This window comes from Gymnoscopelus braueri (genome assembly GCF_963280865.1).
Source record: "Gymnoscopelus braueri genome assembly, chromosome: 6".
In the NCBI taxonomy this organism is placed as follows: Eukaryota; Metazoa; Chordata; class Actinopteri; order Myctophiformes; family Myctophidae; genus Gymnoscopelus; species Gymnoscopelus braueri.
The window spans coordinates 1642197-1664233 of record NC_137607.1 but is presented as its reverse complement, the minus strand read 5'-3'; the positions used below and the strand labels follow the sequence as shown (position 1 = coordinate 1664233).

Genomic DNA, 22037 nt, shown 5'->3' with positions numbered 1-22037 from the left:
CCTTTTAGCCTGAAGGCCATGGTTCAAGTCGAGCGCATGATCAGGGAGTTGAGTGAGTCGGCTGAGAGGCGGTGGCGTTTTCCACTGCTGCACGTGAATATTTGCATTGTCGAACCGCTGGGTTAGTTCCGCAGTGACTCTTTGGTCCTCCTCAGTTTGGGAATAATGAGGGGCACGGACTTGGGAAATGGGCAGTTCACATAATCTGTCATGGAGTTGGCGAACTGGTGACTGATGCCGTGATGACCTCCTTGAGGACTGAGCTGAGGACCGGGGGGAATGACGCAGGACAAACTCCAAAAGCTCTGTTTGCTTCCTGGCCGTCTCACTCTGTTGACGTGCTGTCTCCAAAACTTGATGAACGATGGCTTCATTCATGCTCTGCCTTGCTGTCAGTGAGGATGTGCTTCTAGCAGGACTGGGCTGCTCTCTCTCCTCTTCGTGCCTGTGCATATGCTGTGTGCTACGTTGGCCTGGATATGCAACTTCATACTCATCCAGGTATCTGGGGCGCTGCATGGAGCGTTTGGGGCGCACGGTTGGGTAAGAGGGGAGACTACTGGTTGCCATATCATTGACTCTATCCGGCTCGAAGGACCATTAATTGTAGTGAAGGTTTATGGGCTATGTAGTCAACAATATGGGATGTCATTTACGACACGGGAGGCATAAAAGTCCTTTTAGGTTTTTACTTATGAAATGCACAGGCACGGTTTACAGGTTGTTCAGGGTGTGGTTCTACATAAGAAATAACAAAACATACAGAAATCATTATCAATGCAGTATTTGGCTAACTTAAACAAACAGTACAAATGTGTCATCAATAATACAACATAAGTAAACTGTGTGGGATATAATTCAACTAAACTTAATAACATCATGAATCACTACTCACACGTGGTCAGAGACGCACACTCTCTGAAGACCTGAGCTGTACTGAGCTCACAAACAAATTACACTACACCTGTGCTGACACCTATCAGTCAATTAAACACACCTGGTGCTCGTTGGTGAGTGGCTCATGAGGGGGTCACTCTGACCTCTGAGTTACTAGTTGAGCTTTTTGTACAATATACATGTAAATAGACTATATATTATAATATAATATGATATAGATGTACATAGACTATATATTATATTATATTATAATATGATATAGATGTACATAGACTATATATTATATTATAATATGATATAGATGTACATAGACTATATATTATATTATAATATGATATAGATGTACATAGACTATATATTATTTTAAAAAACAAGTCTTAATGTTTCTATTCTTTGAGTTCTGGTGGTTTTGGTGAAAAGAATCAACTCATCATGCTGATGTGATTGCGCCCCCCAGTGGACTGCAGCATGCATAACTCCAACAGTTCGTAGTGTGAGTACAACATGTTTAAGACATTCATTCATTTTATCTGTATTTCTTATTATGATATAAATTATATATTTTTTCTCATTCACAGAGCTAGTGGTGCTTGTACTGTCTTTATTTTCACATCCTTGTCTATTCTTTTTAACATTCTATTCATAACAAGGACATTTAGATCTGCACTGACCAGGCACTGGTGGAAAGTAACTAAGTACATTTACCATTATGTTCTGAGAAAAAAAACTCCTGAAGCTATTAAAAATTGACACTTAAATAAATCCCTGGTGTTCAATTAAGAGATTTATTAAAACAAACATACAGCAGTTGAGCTTTTCTGTTCAGAGTTATATAGTGTAATGTGATAACGTGTGTTAACACCACTGTATTAAAAAAGCTACCCATGTTTTACATACTGTACAGTCGTATTTATTTATTTATATACAGTAGAACATTTAAAAAGAACAGCAGACGTATAAAATGGCAAAAGAACCGGAGTGAACAGCTAGAAGAATATCATTGTGTACTTTGTGAATTCTGTATTATGCAGGGTTCAGATTGTCCAGGATAGTGAAAGACATGTGAGAAGACAACTTTTTCATAAAAGTTTCTAAACGAGTATCATCTTGGAGATGGGTCTGTAATTGTTGTGGTCGTTAATGTCTAGGACAGCTGTTTAAAATAGAGGCTGAATGGTGGCATGTTTAAAACTGGAGGGGACGAACTCCAGTTTCTAAATATCTGTTAATTATGGCCAGAATGAGGAGTCAGATGGTGACAAAAACATCCTTGAAAAGACATGATGGAATAGTGTCAAAGGGACAATATGTGGGTTTTAATTGAGAACCCATCTCAGACAGATAGGACGACACAGGTCAGAAGGTGAGAGGTGAGATGAGTGATCTGATATTCATAATTTGGTCAATGAAAAACTTCTCATGTCTGTTGTTGGGTTGATAGAGCGAGTGAGGTAGTCAGCTGATGTACAGTAATACGTACAGCTTAAGAAATGTTTCACATATTTTACACATACTCAGGTTACCAAGTAGATGTCTTGTAGTTCATTTCTGAACATAATATTACAAAATCTAATCCACCATGACTGTCCTCTCCTTCCTCCTCTCTCACATGGTATCACTCCTACACTTCCTGCTGGAAAGTTTGCAATCTTTTCCAGCAAGTTCAGGTTCTCTTCCTCCAACTCTGAACAATGTTTGTGTCTCTTCTCTAACTCTTCTTTCTGTGTTGTCATCTCACTGATCTTCTCGTCCTCTAACATCCTGGCTCTCTCCAACTCTTTTCTCTGTGTTGTCATCTCTCTGTTCTTCTCCTCCAGTTGACTCATAAACTCTCTCTGCACCTTCGTTTTTGAGATCATGATGCTCCTTTGCAACCATCATCAGGTTTCTCTCTGCTTCCATTCTGGCCTCTCTTTCGTACATCTCCTCCATTTCCTGTCTGTGTTTCTCCTCCCTGTCTCTCCTCTCGGTCTCTCTTTTTGCGTTAAACCTCTCCAGCTTTCTCTCCATCTCCTCTCTTCTCTCAACTTCCCGCATCCGCTGTCGTTCTAGCTTTCTTTTCATCTCTTCATCTCTCTCCTCCCTCAGTTGTTTCTCCAGTTCAGTTGTTCGACGGTCAATATTCTTGATGTTTCCCTCATACTTTTGGATGGACCCCTCTATCTTCCTCAAAGAGTCCTTAACTCTTTGACTGCCAGAGTATTTTCATAAAGTACTCCCCCAGTGCCAGCAATTTTCGTGTTTTTTTATTTTTATATTTTGAATTTTTCTCATGAAAATAATTTAAGGGGACATAATGTAAAGACCCAGCACAAATCCGCCACTAGAGTGCAGCACATGACTGCTTGATCAGGTCGTTGGGTCTCTCTCAGCCTTCTTGATAGATTAGACAAGGAAAAACATGAAAACGGAAGTGACGTCGTCCCAGATTGTTTTGATCGCCAAAATGCCGTCGTGATACACGACGGCGATGACTGATCGTCACCCAGACCATAGATTATAGAAGAGAAACTGTCCGTTTGTCCGTCATACCGTGTGAAAGACCGTTTATTTACCTATTTTGGACGAAAATGACTGGGGAAAAGAATCAAAAACCGGAAACGGAATCCAGGTCATGAAACCGGATGCAGATGTCCGTGAAGTAAGTGGAACTCGAGAATAACATTGAATATTAAGCAGCATAGCGCAATCAGAGATTAAACAATGAACGCGCGTCCAGCGCGTCGAGCGCGTCGACGGCCAACTGGACAAAGTAGCACTTGACGCGTTATCGCGTCGTCCGCAGTCAAAGAGTTAAGGTCCTTCTCAAACCTCTCCCTCATCTTCTGCTCCTCCATGTGTCTGTGTCCTCTCTCCTCACTGTCCATGTGAATCTTTTTCTCCATGACCTCTCTGACCTGGGCCTCTGCCTCCAGGTAGATCTTAGTGCTGTAGAAGATTTCTGTGTTTCCTGCCACCATGCTCTCTATCTTCTCCAGCAGCTGTGAAACCTGACCATCATGGCTGCTGTCCTTAATGTTGAGGAGGTGACATCTGTTCCCACATTTCTCTACAAGCTGCTGATGTTCCTGACTGCCTGCTTTCACTAACTCCTCATCTCTCTGTTCTTCTCTTCCTTTAACATCCTGGCTCTCTCCAAATCCTCTTTCAATGTTATCATCTCTCTGTTCTTCTCTTCCTCCAACATCCTGGCTCTCTCTAACTCTTGTCTCTGTGCCGTCATCTCTCTGTTCTTCTCCTCCAGTTGACTCATAAACTCTCTCTGCATCCTTGTTTTTGAGATCATGATTCTGGCCTCTCTTTTGTACATCTCCATTTCCTGTCTGTATTTCTTCTCCCTGTCTCTCCTCTCGGTCTCTCTCTTTGCTTTAAACCTCTCCAGCTTTCTCTCCAACTTCTCTCTTCTCTTAACTTCCCCCTTCTGCTGTAGTTCTAGCTTTCTTTTCGTCTCTTCATCTCTCTCCTCCCTCAGTTGTTTCTCCAGTTCAGTCGTTCGATGGTCAATATTCTTGATCCCTCCCTCACACTTTTGGATGGACTGCTCTATCTCCCTCAAAGAGTCCTTACGCTCCTTCTCAAACCTCTCCCACATCTCCTGCTCTTCCATGTGTCTGTGTCCTCTCTCACTGTCCAATTGAATCTCCATGACCTCTCTGACCCGGGCCTCTGCCTCCAGGTAGATCTTAGTGCTGTAGAAGATCTCTGTGTTTCCTGCCACCATGCTCTCTATCTTCTCCAGCAGCTGTGAAACCTGACCATCATGGCTGCTGTCCTTAATGTTGAGGAGGTGACATCTGTTCCCACATTTCTCTACAAGCTGCTGATGTTCCTGACTGCCTGCTTTAACTAACTCCTCAACACTCTGGTCTCTCTCACTGTCCTCATGGATGAAGATGACAATGCTATGGCCCCAGCAGCTCTCTCCAAACATCTCTGGCATCTTCTCCATCATCCCTCTCGCCTCTTCTTCAGAAAGCTCTGCTGGTAGGACCAGGAGGAAGGCATGGGGTCCCAGGGCAGACAGACTGACACAGAGCCCCACATCTTGCCTCATCTCCTCCAGAGAACGTCCAGAGAAGACTGGAGCATCCACCAGCACCATCTGTCTCCCACAGACCTCCCCCTCTCTCCTCCTACTCCTCACGCTCAGTTCAGAAGAGCTGGTCTCAGCACCAAACACCTCCCTGCCCAGGATGGTGTTTCCTGCTGCGCTCCTCTCAGCTCCAGTCCTCCCCAGTAGCACCAGTCTCAGCTCTGAAACACAAGACAATGGAAAAGGCTATAACATTGGAACACATATGTACACAGTACTGAGCTGGGTCACTTTAGTTAAACCAAGTGATCTTATAAAGTATTATGTGAATGTTCAGCTTATTTAAAGGTAGGGTAAGTGTTAAATAGCCCTATATTGTGATAGTAATCATTTCTATAGAGTGTTTGTTCAGTAACAGTGTTAAATAGCTCTATATTGTGATAGTAATCATTACTATACAGTGTTTGTTCAGTAACAGTGTTAAATAGCTCTATATTCTGATAGTAATCATTGCTATAGAGTGTTTGTTCAGTAACAGGAGTCTCCATGTCTCTCCAGCTCTTTATTAAACAGAAAATGCATTTTCAGGTCGGGATACCAATTTTATCCAATAAGGATAGAGAACTCAGTCAGGATACAGATTAAACAAGTGAAATTGGAAGTGATGACACTAAGAAATGAACAGACTAAATTGGAACTGAAACACTATAAAAATGAAGCTGATAAATGGGTACTTTCTCCTGATTGGCTGAAATGTTGTCACCTACCTGAAATGTATTTTCTGTTTATTAAAGAGCTGGAGAGACATGGAGACTCCTCTTACTGAACAAACACTCTATAGCAATGATTACTATCACAATATAGAGCCTTAACCTTTTAACATAAAACATTTTGTTTTAACCAAAATATATCACTTACCCTACCTTTAAGGTCCTGAGAGTCACAATATTTATGATATGAATCTTAAAACATCTGTAGACAATTAAGACAGATGCCAGAGTCTCTTAGCTCTCTTGAGCTTATATCTTTCTAATTGACGATGTTCAAACCTTAAATATGATTCAGACAAGTCAACCCATTGCAACGATTAGATGGTCTCATGTAATGATATTTTGAAATGAATGCAAATTTTTATATGTGGAATCCAATTACTCATGGTTTGTGGTTCAAACCAAATGATGTTCATGTGAACAGAAGTCAGAAAGAAAAAAAAGTACATTCCTACTTTTGTGGAATATTTAGTATTAATTGTGGCAGTGATTTATAGAGGTATATAAAGCCCTTGAACCGCCCAAAACAAAGAGAGTAGAGTCCCAGTTTTGCTATGATAGCAAATAAATAATGCATAAATAAATACGCAGAAAACACCATGTTTTGAATTTAACTGACTAATAAAACCCACAGCATATCCATCCACTGCAGTCACTGAGTGTCCCCTCGGGCTGTAGGATCTAAACTAAGTTTTCTGGAAGATGGGATCCAAAAACTCACGGCAGGCACTTGCCCACAACAAAGAAAGCATGAGCTCGTATTTCAATCATTAAAAAGTCTAAGTAGAAAAATGAAGGCCCAAACTAATGCTTCATACAATTTATCCCTCCCCCAACTGATGATCTTAACAGCAGTGTGATAATCTAGTGAAGATAAATAACATTTTCTAAACACATCTCTGACTAAAAGCTTTTGAAGCTACACAATACACATGCAGAGTCTCATTTTGGTAAGTCTTTGGGCGGATTCACACTATGGTCCCGGGTGCGCACCCTGGACCACTTGGCTGATGTTGTGATAGTGTGAACGTTGCGTATCGTTCCCCGAAACGGATCACCGTACCGTACCCGAGACCACCTCCGGAGGTAGTCTCGGATCCGGAACATGCGTACTCGGGTACGGAACGATACAATGTGAATCCATCCGTACCAACAGGAGGAAGTGGACTGCTAATCATATATCATTTATATATTTTTTATAATGACACATTATTTTAGCAGGGTTATACCTTCTCATACAGTAGTTCTACTTGAATGTTGACAAGAAATAATAATCCCGCTAGTGTTTGAGTAGCGCGAGCCGTGAAAAAACATAAACAAAAAACACATGTGTAGCGAACGCTGCCACCTGGATAAATATGCCAAGGATTAGTCGGTGACGTCACTGCTAAAATACCAAGGATGCATCAGTGACGTGACTATCATATTGATAATAACAGAGACGCGAGAGACAACGTTACATTTTGAGGTTTCAAAGACCAACGCACACACTGCTTTGGTTGTGTATTGTTGTTCTGTTATTATTATAACTCAAGACAACGTCAGGAACACAGTCAAACTTTATTATTCACTCTACACTCTGACAAGTGACTCTTCTTCTGTGAATGACAATCTCCCAAAGCCCCATAGTCAACAGCGCCCCCATGAGGCACATATTTACCATTACTGTTAAATGAAATGTTCTCGGGTGCGGAAGAATCTTGGCCAATGTGAATACTGGCCAGCTGGGAGAAGCCAATCGTACTCGGGAACCGTTCGAATCAATCGGACCCAGTCTGAATCCGCCCTTTGTTATAAAGTGGACCCCACACCTCAAAACCATCAAGTTAATATATTTGGGTGGCACTACCAAGTAAAACCTGGGAAAAAACGTAATGTAACTGTGGGAGAGAGAGAGAGAGAGAGAGAGAGAGAGAGAGAGAGAGAGAGAGAGAGAGAGATTATCACCTGAGGTTAACTTCAGCAGTTCACTGAGGTAAGGGTCCAGCTGATGAATCATGTCAATCATTAGTGAACACGGCTTGTCTCCCTTTGTCTTCACCATGTCGATGAGTAGCCTTACTTTGTCTGCCCTGAGGTTTTCTCCTCTGACTGACTCCATTTCTACATCATTGATCACATTATTCTGCAGAAGATCGTCCAGCAGAGAATTCAAGGTGGCCTCTGTGACTCTTTGAATTAACTCAGTTCTCACAGACTTCAGCTTCTTCTCTGCTGCGTTGCCTTCCTGGATCTTTATCGTGGTCAGACTTGGCTGAGCTGTGGAAGCACCTTGAAGACAAGATGGAGGATTACATTCATTAGTATTAGATAATGATGACATCTCGATACACAATATCTGCAATAATCAATGTATTGCAAGACATTTCATCTACGACACATTACACAGAATTAATACCCATAAAACGGCAAAAATTCTCAGCTCTGAAACACAATGCAAAGGAAAGAGGTATGAAACTGGAAAACAGACATACACAGTACTGAGCTGTGTCACTTCAGTTAAACCAAGTGATCCTACAAGTATTACGTGAGGGTATAGTTTATTTAAGTCACAATATGTAATTGAGCTAAAGTTCGGCAGCAGTGGCTCAGGGGTAGAGTGGCCGGATGGCAACCGTGAAGTTCCCAGTTCGATCCCGGGCACCCCCTGAGTTAGTGTGCCGCCATTGGTATGTGGGAAGTGAGCACGCTGCCGTCGATTCTTTGCCGCTTCACCTCCCAATGTATGAATGAACCAATGTGGAGCGCTTTGAGCACTGTGGTAGAAAAGCGCTATAAAAATGCAATTCATTATTATTATTATTATTATTATTATTATTATTAAAGTTAAAGATAACAGAAGTTAGCACAAGTGAACAAGGCATAACATACACAAACAAAAAAACGAAATATTACATGGAGACAAGACAAGAGCTCTCACAGGTTCAACCCTTAATAGTCAGGGGATATTAAAAAAATCTTGGAATAAATTCCTTACCAAAAAAAATCTTCACCAATGTGTTTGTAAAGGTGTCTAGTAACACATCTCACAAAGACTGAAATGCAGTTTCCCTAGGAGAATTTTTGACAGCTGCTGAAAGTTGGGGTACCCACCATTTCCCTGCATTTCCATGCAGGGAAAAAAATCTATTTTTAATTCTGTTTTAAGTAGCATGTGAGGGGTCAAACTAGGGTGTTTTTATGATTCGGAATCCATTTCAAGCATTTGTTTTGCACCAAAACCACTCCTTGGGCTAAAAACGGCCATAGCCATCCTTTTCCAGGTATACTTTTTGTGTAAAAAGCCCATTGAGATTGGGCTGTTTTTACCCCAAGGAGTGGTTTTGGTGCAAAACAAATGCTTGCAATGGATCCAGAATCATAAGAACACCCTAGTTTGACCCCTCACATGCTACTTAAAACAGAATTAAAATTCGTTTTTTTTTTCCTGCATGGAAATGCAGGGAAATGGTGGGTACCCCAACTTTCAGCAGCTGTCAAAAATTCTCCTAGGGAAACTGCATTTCAGTCTTTGTGAGATGTGTTACTAGACACCTTTACAAACACATTGGTGAAAAAAAAAATTGGTAAGGAATTTATTCCAAGATTGGAAAATGTTCTGCTAATATCCCCTGACTATAAGTAGTGAAATTCATATATAATTCAGTTTTATGTCCCTGCTGGAAATTCAATTAGCAGACTCACTGTTAGTGGTTCAAACCAAATGATGTTCAAGATTTATGAAACAGAAGTCAGAAAAAAGCTCCTTCTCATTCTGACATGTGTGGAGAATTTAGTATTACGTGTGGCTGTGATTTATAGAGGTTTAAAGCCACTGGAACCCCTGAAAGTGTTGCAATGACAGCAAATAAATAAATAAATAGTCTTGTTGATATCTACATCAATGAGGACTTCTCAGATTTAATCCAGAATAGAAGAAGGGATTTGATGCCCCAGCTGAGAGCTACTCGGGAGAGGGGTGAGCCCCAAAGCCCAGAAGTCAGCAGGTGACTAGTTGAATGGCCACATGCATGGCTCTTCATTTGGTTTTAGCTTTTTAGCTTTTACTTTTTATATGTGAATTGAATATTCATGAAAGGTTTGACCATAGCCTTTTTGAATATATGCAGCCTTGGATACAAAATTCAGGAGGCTGATAAAATTGTACAATCAAATAATATTAATGTACTTGCTTTATGTGAGACTCATCTGGATTCCTCATTTGAGGATGAAGAGGTGAGAATAAATAATAACACTACATGTACAGAACCAGATACCAGCTAAAGAATGTAGATATGTTGGTGAGTGACATACAGTAGAGGCTCTCTGTGTGCAGATACATCTGCCATACTCAAAAGCCAATATTAAGTGCTTGCTGTTACAGGCCACCAAGTGCTGATATGAAATATTTAGACGGAATGTGTAATATGATAGATAAAATGTCTGATACAAATAATGAATTGTTTATGTTAGGTGATTTGATTATTTCTCTTCAAAGTGCCATTTAAGGAAAAAGCTCCTCTCAGTTACAAATGTGTGTTACCTATCACAAGTGGTGAACCTACCAACTAGAGTGTTCATTAATAAAGCTGGTGGCAAGTCATCAACCTACATAGACCACACCTTTACACATGTTCCTGAGCACTGTTCAAAATCTAAATTATTACCCATGGGTTGTAGTGATCCCATGGCTCCAACAACTAGTTCTATGTCAGATAATGTAATTTAAAAAATCATTATGAAGGAGAAACAATGTACTTTTGAGTTTAGGCTGGTTGATGTCTCTATGGTTGAGAGAATGTTGTTGCAACTTTCTGATGATACATCTCCTGGTATTGACAATATGGATGGTACATTTCTCAAGGTGGCAGCTAGATAATTATCTATTCCTATATGTAATATTGTTAACAGATGTCTGGCTAGACCTACACTATGGAAAGAAGCTAAAATAATACCACTGCCAAAAGACAGAAAAGCTGCATTTTCTGGGGCTAATAGTAGGCCTAAAAGTCTACTACCGGTGCTCAGTAAAATGTTGGAGAGGATAGTTTTTAATCAAATACAAAATTATTTTCTAAGTAATGAGTTAGTTACTAAATGTCAACATGCACACAGAGCTGGTCACTCAACTAACTCTTTTATTGTGCACATAACTGACAAATGGTTGAATTAATTGGACAATAATACAATGTTTGGAACAGTGATGCTTGATTTCAGTGCAGCGTTTGATGTCATTGATTATGAACTGCTAAGATCAAAACTGAAGGCATATGTTTTTTTTATCCTCGGCTCTCACTTGGATGGATAGTTATCTGTCTGGGAGGAAACAAAGAGTGTTTTTTAATGGAAGTCCATCTGAGAGTAAGGATGTTATATGTGGAGTCCCTCAGGGTTGTTGTTTAGGCCACTTTTATTTTTCATTTTTTACTAATGATATGTTTTGGAACAAGCAAGCATGGTGATGTACGCAAATGATTCAACCATGTTTAGCGCTACAACAATGAGCAATATACTAAATAAAGTATTGTTAAATGAATTACAATTAGTGTCGAATTGGGTGAAATAAAACAAATTGATCTTGAATGTGTCCAAGACAAAGTGCATTGTCTTGGGCACTAGAAATATGCTGGCTAGGGACTCCTGACTGAGTCTATCTATGGCGGGTACCCCAATACAGCAAGTTAAATAAATAAAGTTACTTGGTGTCACAATTGATGTGTGCTTGACATGGTCAGATCATATTGATACTATTGTTGTAAAAATTGGTCAGATTTCCTACCTATTATATTATATTACACCATTAATTAGAAAGGGGTAACACAGGCATTAGTTTTTTCACATTTGGAGTAGGCTACTGTATGGTTGTGTGGTCCTCTGCTGCTAAAATGGATTTAAAACTAGAAAAAGTGCTCCTCGGAGCACAGGTCTCCGCCAGGTCAGGTAGGTTAGTGTGGGCCAGCAATGTTCGGAATTCGCCAATCAGGCTGGAATGTAAAAAGTCGGACGGATCGGACGGATCAGGCCCATGTGAAAAATTTGGGGAAGCCAGATTTCTTCAGAGATCAATTATTTAATGCTGGTCTATAACATAGTTATCAAACCAGACAGGTAAGCTCAGGGTAAGTGGAACTTCCAAAACCAAAGTCAGACATACTTATTTATAGAGCCATCCAACAATGGAACTCATTATCTGCAAATATTAAACAAATCAGAAGCAAATACTCATTCAAAACATCTATTAAACAACTTCACAATTGGAATGATCAATATGTTTTGTACATGATGTTTAACCTATGTTCATGTATTATCTAATAATCATTGGCATTTTATACAAGTGTCAGTTGTTGTTTGTATGAATATTATATTTTGTTATATGTGGACCCCAGGAAGACTAGTGACCATGGCAGTGGAAGCTAATGGGGACTTGCGCACAACAAAATCGCTTTGCAGAGAGAGAGAGAGAGAGAGAGAGAGAGAGAGAGAGAGAGAGAGAGAGAGAGAGAGAGAGAGAGAGAGAGAGAGACAAACAAACAGGCAGACGGACGTCACCTGAGGTTAACTTCAGCTGCTCCTCTTCCTCTCTGATCTGTTTCTTCACCTCCGGCTTCCTGCTCTCGCTAGTCGACACAGATGATGATGATGAAGATGATGAAGGTGTGTCCATGGACCGGCCTTCACACCCATCTCCTGACGGCTGCTCTTTCTTTATCAGACAAAAATATATAAAAAATACTTGAAAACAATGACTTTGTTAGTTGTGTTGAAGATGATATTTTAATAAGAGGAAAGAGATATGGCTGCATTGCCTATTTGAAAATAGCAGGTCTATAAGCTCACAACACGTCGCAATGCGACGTGTTGTGAGCTTATAGATCTGCTATTTTCAAAATGAGCACTTAATTGTGCGAAAGCATTTTCGGGAGTCGGGACCGGCGGTGCCGCTGTAATCTTTTCATGGACAGTGAGGTCTCCAAACCTACATACAGTAGTGTGTCCTATGGAGTTATGTACAACCTGGGTTAGGGTTAGAAACCCGATTATGACTGCCTCTCCAGGCTATCTCTCATTAACGTGGCGGCACGGGACTGACTGCAGCCTGGGCCACACAGGGAATACATGACTGCTTTATTTCAGTGTAACTCGAACACGCACTGCTCGGTATGGGTTAAATAAATTAATATACAAATGTATTCCATTCATGGCGATGTGATTGGTTTGTAAGTCACAAGCGGCTCCCATGTAGATCATTTGCATTGCTCCACGCCCCCATTTAAGACCATAAAAGGCAAACGGAAACATCCAACGACAGACGAAAAACGTCATCACTCAAGCTTACAACGTCGGGACGCACCGCCTTGACAACTTATAGATATTTTGTTAAGTGAGTCCCTCACGCAATGGATCCACTGAACGTTAATAAAGTAATAGCCTACTCTCATGTGTAATGAGAATAAGCAGTTTACACAGTTTAACCTCAAGACCAATGGCTAATAAAACCTGGAAAGGATATTAGGCTATATACTGTAAGCCCTTTCTACTGAACAATTGCTCGCTCACCTTTGCCGAGGTAAAAAGATGATGCTAGAATCCGCCTACAGTATATCTGATATTTTTTAATCAAAGCTTTATTGATTACAGAGGGGAAATCCGTCCTTTGGACGAACATATCCTCCACTGTCCTACATCTGTTTGTTACTCTACCTCCTGTTCATGGAAATGTCTCAAGAATCACTGTGGTATGAGAAACAATGTAACAGTGTTAAATAACACTGAATTATTAAAATGTTCCTCTGAATATGGTATGTGATTTGAGTGTGAATTTGATCATTTATTAAATATATCGCCTTAATGTCTGCTGCATTATTGAAAATGGACAAATACATTCCACTAAGAAGCTGGTATTACTTTTCATATTGGTTGTAATAGCGGACAATAACATTTTACACAAAGCAGGTTTAATGTCGACATTTCAAAACCAAAAAAAGCCCCATTGTGAAGCCTTAGAAATAGAAATAACTTATTCCCACCTTATCGGTATGTAACTCAGACAACATTGTGTGGACACTCTCTTCCAGTAACTGGGGGGCCACAGGCTGATTCTCTGGATCCTGATGGAAAGCTGGGGTGGAAATCAGAGGCTGATGCAACTCCTCTGGAGAGGAGAGGAGAGGAGAGGAGGAGAGGAGAGGAGAGGAGAGGAGAGGAGGGGAGGGGAGGGGAGGGGAGAGGAGAGGAGAGGAGAGGAGAGGAGAGGAGAGGAGAGGGGAGGGGAGGGGAGGGGAGGGGAGGGGAGGGGAGATCTTTGATTAGAATTGTTCTGAATGAAAAGTAAAACAGTCAAATATATCAAATATAATTATTATATGTGTAAACATCCAGGAGTGTATTTAGAATGTCACCAACAGAGAGAGGAGTAGAAGTGTTACTCACTTCTTCTTTTACTCTGAGCGCTGACTGAGGAGCTGGTGGAGGTCTCATCTTCCTCTCTGATCTGTTTCTTCACCTCCAGCTTCCTGCCCTCGCTAGTCGACATGGATGATGATGAAGATGATGAGGGTGTGTCCATGGACGGGCCTTCACACCCATCTCCTGACGGCTGCTCTTTCTTTATCAGAGAAAAAAATATATAAAAACGCTTGAAAACAATGACTTCATCAGTAGTGTTGAAGATGATATTTTAATAAGAGGAAAGCAAGGCGTGGTCCATAAAAGTTTTCTTTTCTGAGAAGTCTAGGAGTGAAACAAGAAAGAAAGACTGTCCTAAGTGAGCAAAGCTACACCTGGTTCCAGAGACAATGAACCTCATTTATCAAAGTTGTGTAGACCAAATAATGTGCGGCGAGATCACCACAATTTTCAGCATTTATCAATCTATCATGACTTTGACTTCTAGCGTACGGCCCGCTCAGATCTCACGTCAGGTCTGAAGGCATGTAGACTTTGGCTACACCCGTTTGTTCCATTGCAGACATGCGGAGCAGCATTGTCAACAGGCATCTAGACATATGTATCCACTCCAAAATGTATGTCTAACACACTAATAAATAATCCCTGTTAAAATATAACATTTTATAAATTTATGAAATAAGGCATACATGGACATGCACGCCTTATTTTATTTCCTAGCACTTGGGAGTCAGGACCGGCGGTGCCGCTGTAATCTTTTCATGGACAGTGAGGTCTCCAAACCTATATACAGTAGCGTGTCCTATGGAGTTATGTACAACCTGGGGGCTTTTCGAGAATATTTAAGGGCGTGTTATTTAAATGACACTCGGTTTCAGACGTCAGGACAGACGAGGACAGACGATATATACGCTAGGACTGGCTGTATAGGATTGCTTAATAAATGTCACTTGGACGTTGGCGTAAGGGCAAATATAAGCTAGGGAATAAGCAGTTTTTTACACTCCATTGATAAATGAGGGCCACTATGATCACCAGTTTTCCATTTACAAACACAAAGATGTCTCTGCTTTGTTTGAGTCCGTTATCTTGGTTCTAAACTGGAGGATCGTGAGGTTTTCCTTAATACCAGATAGTTAAGGTAGTGCATTCTCCAGTAGAAAAGCCGATGTGAGTTCGATTCAGTTGGAAATTGGCTCGTGTCTCTTCCAAACTACTGCTGCTTTTCACTTGCTAGTGCTGACAGAATGAACTTGAAGCTGAATGAATGAATGAGGAAACAATGCGGAACAGACGAATTTGTCTCCGGTCCTGCCCCATCGAAACTCTGAATGACGTCATATTCCAAACCAATATTTTTTCGGCTCTCCTAGTGGAGCATGCACTGGGCTTTTAGCCTCGCGTGGACAGATTATATCACTGTGTGGATCGCCGAGGGCATTTATTTTTTTGGCAGATTCGTCTGGTCCCAGGCTATTGGGCTTTAGTTATACTCATTTGAGTTGAGAACCATTGTGTTAAGTACTGTATCTCACCTCTGGCGTCTCCTCCATCTTGCCTGAGACCTTGCTTTCTGCCTCCTCATCTTCCCTGTTTCAATAACAACATATAAGTATTAACACATTCATACAATGTCAAGTGCAATCTGACTCCTGAAGTTACACATGGTTAGTTACAGTAGAACAGATAGGGCAGAACACCCTTAGTAAACTAACGTAGTCAACTAATTAGTCATTGGACTCTTGGTGAGTATAGGTTAACACACCACTAACTCTAAACTGTTGTCTGCCTACTTGTTGTCAATTAGTTGTACGAGCTCTTGTTTTATTGGATGTTGTTCATTTGATATACTTATTTGATAAAACAATGTTTGCCTGTTTCTTGTACCTTTTGACTGATCTGAAGTAGGGGTGAGCCAAGCATTCCTTAACTGTGGGTCTTTTCTCTGGGTCTGAATGGATCATCCTCTCGATGAGATCCTTGGCAACCTCATCCTGAACATGGTGCAGCTTGTACTTTCCATCCCCAATGTTGGCTTCACACCGAAAGCCTTTGCCAAATGGATGGTGTCCTCCAGACAGGATGTAATATAACAACATCCCAGCCACCTTTAGAATGAACATGAACATTTAGTGACAGTACAGTATATGTTGTTCTCATTGATTAAATTGTTCTCATGCAGGATAGGAACAAACCTGGATGTCGGTGCTGCATCTATACTTTACAAGCATATTATCATCATCTTCTTCATTCAAGGTCTCCTTCGCCATCCAGCATTTTGTTCCTGCACTGCTTGTGAAATGTGATGTTTGTCCTCTGGGCAACCGTCTGCTTATTCCAAAATCAGCCAATTTTGCCCTCCCTCTAATATCTGCAGGGCAAATTGGGTAGTTAAATATGATAAAATAAAAGGGTTTTTAGATTAATATAAATACATTCAGCAAATGATGCCTACAATGTCTGACATTATCTGCTTGTTTAATTTGTCTTCTGTAGCTTACCAATCAAGACATTCTGGGGCTTGATGTCCCGGTGGAGAATTGAAGGATCCTGACAGTGGAGACACTTTAAGCCTTTAAGAACCTGCTTTGCAAGCTGCTTTCTGTTCAGTTCTTCTTCATTCTTGATGTGTTCTTCCAGCGTACATTCACATAACTGCAGAGCAAGGTATCCAAAGTCCTTATCCTCAGTAAAGTACAAATATCGTACAATTGAAGGATCATCAAGCTCTGGAAGACGTAAAATGTCTGTCTCGTTCTTCAGCGTCTCATAATTGAGCTTAGTCATTCTCTTCACTGCAACTTCAGTGCCGTCATCTGTTAACCCCAAGAACACCTCAGTTCCATCACTTCCCTTTGCTATGCAGAAGTATTCATCTGTCCCAAACACAAAATGTCCAACTCTGACAACGTTGTCGCCCACATCAGTTTTCTCAAGTTTCTTTAACTTTTCACTCCACCTTTCACTGACTCGGCACCATTCTCGTGGTGGTGGTGATCCATTTCTTTGTTTCCGAATAGCTGTGGGGAGACAAAAATGGGAGCTCAATACATCTGTTTGGATTTGATTCTTATTAAGCCCCGGAGTGGCCATATATTAAATAAAATAATGTACTGAAGCCATGTTCAACTATTTTGAGCGCACAAAATAGAAAATAAATACTGTTATTCGTTCTCATGTTTTGGTTAATTTGAACGCATGAATTATGCAATTTGTTTATTGGTCTCATGTTAATCACTGTATCAAGCTTTGAAACTCACAGGTGACAGTTTGGTACAAATTAAATCCATAATTTTGTGTGATTTTTTCTGTCAAGGTGGCCGTGGGTAGCCTTGGAAAACGCAACAGTCTTACTATTTGCAGTGACATATAGCCTACTAACGCAGTGAGTAAGTGCACCAACTGTACCCTGGCAATTAAGGACTAAACTATAAAACGTGATCCGAAGATTTACTGCGCCATTCGCTCCCTTATTACTTACAAATCCTGTATCTCAGCTCCTGTGTATATATTTTTTTACTATGTATTTTTGGCCGAGACATGCTATTTTCAAAGGTGTGTACAAGTGAACAGGAAACGCGATGACATTTTATTTTCTTCGTTGAAGCACAGTGAAATCCTCAGTGATTAGCGATTAGTGATTAGTGATTAGCAACCATCAGGGGTTCGATCATACTGGAGATAAATATTCTGTGACTCCTTCAAAAGGTAAGAAAATCGCTGACAGTGGTTATGCGCACGCAGCCAGAAATAAGTCTGGCAGTGAAAGAGTTAAACACTATACATAAAACATATGTAATAATAATCATAATCAATCTAGATACCAAACAAACACTGAGCCTTTTAATATCCAGTGTGCTGACTTTTACCTTTCATAGGCTAATTAAATTCACTGGTAACTTTTAACGGGTCCATTTGGTTACATATGTACATTCATAGAGTTACTAATGGATATGTTACAGGACGATTGAATAACCAGGACGATTGAAGAAGAAGCGCTTGTTTTCAGGCAATTCTGTAAAACCAACGCTAGAGGGCAATGCAAGCTAGACTAGAGGGAGGGTGTGTGTGTGTGTGTGTGTGTGTGTGTGTGTGTGCGTGCGCGTTTGTGCGCACACGCATGCACACACATGCGCACGCATGCACACACATGCGCGCGCGCATGCACGCGCCCGCGCACACACGCATTGTTTTAGTTTCTCCCTGAGACACACACACACACACACACAGTGATCCATGAAAAGAACTATTCTGTCCCTATCGGTTTACAACTCGGAAGGCGCTGTGTCGACTAGCAGAGCATCGGCCGGTCAGCGCGGGCACTCGCACCTCCTCGGCCTCAAGCTCTGCTGAGTCGGCGCGCCTCCGTCATGGACAATAACTATTATCACGTGCGTGTGAACGCGTGTTCAGCGTTCCCCTAGCGTAGCTTCCTGGTTGCTACGTGGGGGGGAACAACAACAGACAGGTCCGCGGCGTCGCAGCAAAGCCCCGCCTCGCCCCGAAGCCCCGTGCCTAAAATCGAGCGCTCTGTCTTCAATCGTCCTGGTTATTCAATCGTCCTGTGACAGATATACTGTATTCACCCTGTGGAAGCTAGTCTCTGTGGAAGCATATTCCCAGTGTAGTTGTCTGATCAGACATTGACATAGTGGACCACGTATTATGTGGTGATTATAAATTGACTTTGTACAGAGCTCACGTACCGGTACTCTGTACACAGTCAATGGTAATCAAAGTGTCTAGCGTGGATATGTGGATATACTGTATGCTACATAGACTCCAGTGGTGTAAAGTAACTAAGTACATGTATTCCATTTCAAGTACTGTACTTAAGTACATTGTTGAGGTATTTTTCTCTACTGGAGTACATCCAATTTTCAATACTTTATATATTATATTATCATCACTTTACCCAGATACAGCTCAAGTGGAGTTAGGAGGTTTTTGACCATTAATGTGGCGATAGTTGTCCATTTATATTTTTCCTTGGTTCAGTATTAGTAAAATCCACACACAGGGTGTTCAATAGCACTGATTTATAAAGAAAATAAAACAAGTTTAAAAACTGAGATAGAAGGTTTATGCCCAACAGCGACAATATTTTATTATAGCGCCCTTAGGGCGGATATACAGACCTACCAATATATCTGTTTTTATCTTATACATTTTTAGATCATTTGGACCACACACAAAGGGTGGGTGTAAACATACAGTAATTGGAATTGGTCCATTCATTCATATCTACCAACAATGACATAGTTCTCTCCTCTCTTCACTTACCTTTGGCTGTGTTTTCAAATGTCTCCAGTAGATCTTCCCTATGGAGCTTCTTCAGGATATTCAACATGATGTCAATTTCTTTATCGGGATAGTTCTGTGTGATCTTGTCCACAACGTCCGTGAGCCCAGCATTCTCCAGAGCCCCCCTACTCAGCGGTTTGAGACCTTCAACATTGCTACGTTGCAGATGCCACTTGAACCTTTTGAACTCCTCGACATCCAGCTCTTCCAGAGTGTTCAAGATAAGATACTCCATGGTTGATTCCTGCTGCAAACACATGATGTTAAAGTCTCTTAATGCTTTGAAGCTTTAGTTCAACTTATTTATACCAGGAAAAATCCACAAATGCACATTTCTGCATTACAGTGTGTGTGTGTGTGTGTGTGTGTGTGTGTGTGTGTGTGTGTGTGTGTGTGTGTAGGATGCACAATCATTGTTTAGTTTATCATTGTCTTCCATGCTATAACATTAATAAGGACTACTGGGGAGAAATAGAAATGGCACAGTCAGTTTACTGTACTCTAGTGAGCTTGCTCTGCAGTTGATGCAGTCAATTCTTCACTACATATACTTTTGTTTCAGTAGAGGTTACTCAAGTGTTCAAAATTAAGTTAAAGAGGTGGTGCCATGGTTTTGCACTTTTTCTGTTTTTCATGTGTCTATGAGGTTGATAGAACTTCATTAAGCCCCCTGGTGGTGTTTTTATGGTGTTTTATGTCTTCTCTGACTATTCTGAGTTTCTACCTGGAGGCTGAAACCTTGAGGGTCAAACGTGCCAATAGAAAAACAGCCCTTTAGTGACATGGTCAAATTATACCCTCCCCCTCATTATCATAACACAGAGGGTGTGATTTTTACATATTCCCTCCCAGCTTAGGCATTTTAAGGCAGCCATCGTGGTCGTGGACGCCATCTTGAAAATTATGCCTTTCCAGAAGTTTGATTTTCCTAATTTTTTTGTAGTTACCAAGTGCACAATCATGATGATTTTTGACGAATTCCCTCCCAGCTAATAGCTACTTTTACATAAGTGTTTTAACAAAATATCATTGTTAATACATCTTTCTTTGAGATTTACATTGACACAAGCCAACAGACTAATGATACCTTTCAAAACAATCGGGTAAAAATCACGGATTTTACCGCAATTTTGCAACATTATGGATGGAACTTAGGATCGTTAGCAATTCTAGCGATTGCTACTGTAGCTCTATTCCTATCTCTTACCTACACGTTTAAGCTTTTATTTCAAGCTTTTTCAAGCTTTTATTTCATATTATATTATTTTCATATATAATATGTCGATTTTAGCTCTGACATTATGTCAGACATACTATGTGAAGAGCCTGCTTTGCTGAACAATGGGCTGCCCCAAGAAGTCTCTGCCAGAATTTGTCAAAATATATTATATATATATTTTTTTTTTACTCAAATCTTTGCTTCTTGGGTCCCTGGAACAACATAGTTATTAGAAGGGGGTCTGCGGCCAAAGGCATATCATTTCGGGGGGGAGAATACATTTTTTCTATAGGATTCACAACCCAAAAACATCTTAAGTTTGGTCATGCGGCCATGTTGGAATTCAAGATGGCGGCAAACCCTGTTTGAGCGAGATTACATTGTCTGCCATATAGTGCGTTTTCTGCAAAACACACTTTTTACCAGTACTCCTACAGACTTTGTCCAAAACTCACACAAATCAGTACACATTATCTCTGGGGTAATGTGATCCAGATGTATGATTCAGATTCCAAAGTTTGCGGGCCCTGAGTAGGCAACCCGGCCTGGCGGAGACACTTTTCTAGTTGTATATATTGCTCTATTAATGCTGCTTTCTGATTTGCTGTTGTTTTCTGTTTTTAACATGTTCTGTAACGCACTTTGTAACTCTATTTAGAAAAGCACTATACAAATAAATTCATTATCATTATTATAATAATTATTATTATTAGAACTAAGATTAAATGAAATGTCTCCATTTTAAGTAAATAAACTGTAAACAGCACTCACGTGAGACAGATGGAGCTTCTGCGTTCCTGATGTGAAATGGAAATAAATGTTTTAATATAAATATGATTGAATGAATTATTATCAGCGCTTCCACACATACAGCAGACACAATATCACAGAGGATAAAAGCACAATAAAGCCCTATAAGGTCCATTGTGATCCTGTTCACAGTCAAGTCTAGGGAGATCCCTGAGGTTCAAGGTGGTGGTGGGGGACTAAGGAGGAGGTGACCTACTTGGGCTGCTTATTAGATGACTATCTGGAGAGAGAATGGCCAAAAAGTGATCTCTAAGGTCAACCAGAGAGATTCCTTGGGAGAACGTCCACATTTCTTAACAGAAGAACTCAGGACATTTTGTCATTGGCTCTGGTTCAATGTCATTTTGACTACGTCTGTTCCTCTTGGTACAACAACACCCCCAAAACTAAAACAAATAGGCTCCAAACCGCCCAGAATAAATGAGTCAGATTAATACTCAAGCTTGATCCCAGAACTCACCTCCTCCCAGCACACTTTGACATCCTGAAAAGGCTCAGACTAGATGAGAGAGTGACCCAGACTAAGATGTGCATGGTACATAGGATCCTGAATAATGTAGCTCTGAAGTACCTCAGTAGATAATTAGAAAAGGTCAGTGATGTTCAGGACCATGCTACA

The 22037-nt window shown here is 40.7% G+C and overlaps 2 protein-coding genes across 2 annotated transcripts in view; both read right to left on the bottom strand.

The window, feature by feature from the left end:
- Positions 1 to 2631: 2631 nt before the first annotated feature.
- The window catches only part of LOC308086392 (uncharacterized protein), a gene marked incomplete at its 3' end in the record, with an annotated part of 143345 nt that continues 123939 nt past the window's right edge, over positions 2632 to 22037 (bottom strand). Inside the window, exons 8-10 of the mRNA XM_080429912.1 lie at positions 4265 to 5151; positions 3709 to 4166; positions 2632 to 3088 (exon numbers count right to left, since the gene is read on the bottom strand). Coding sequence (XP_080286038.1) covers positions 2632 to 3088; positions 3709 to 4166; positions 4265 to 5151 — 1802 coding nt within the window. The remainder of the gene's footprint in view (positions 3089 to 3708; positions 4167 to 4264; positions 5152 to 22037) is intronic.
- Positions 5856 to 21403, bottom strand: LOC308086324 (uncharacterized protein; the record flags this gene model as incomplete). Its single annotated transcript, XM_080429845.1, has 11 exons — positions 21380 to 21403; positions 19369 to 19633; positions 16587 to 17105; positions 16281 to 16456; positions 15973 to 16193; positions 15621 to 15675; positions 14110 to 14284; positions 13707 to 13831; positions 12229 to 12382; positions 7648 to 7971; positions 5856 to 5863 (listed from the first exon to the last, which is right to left on the bottom strand). The coding sequence occupies exons 2-11, from the start codon at positions 19622 to 19624 to the stop codon at positions 5856 to 5858; spliced, it is 2013 nt and encodes a 670-aa protein (XP_080285971.1). The 5' UTR covers positions 19625 to 19633; positions 21380 to 21403.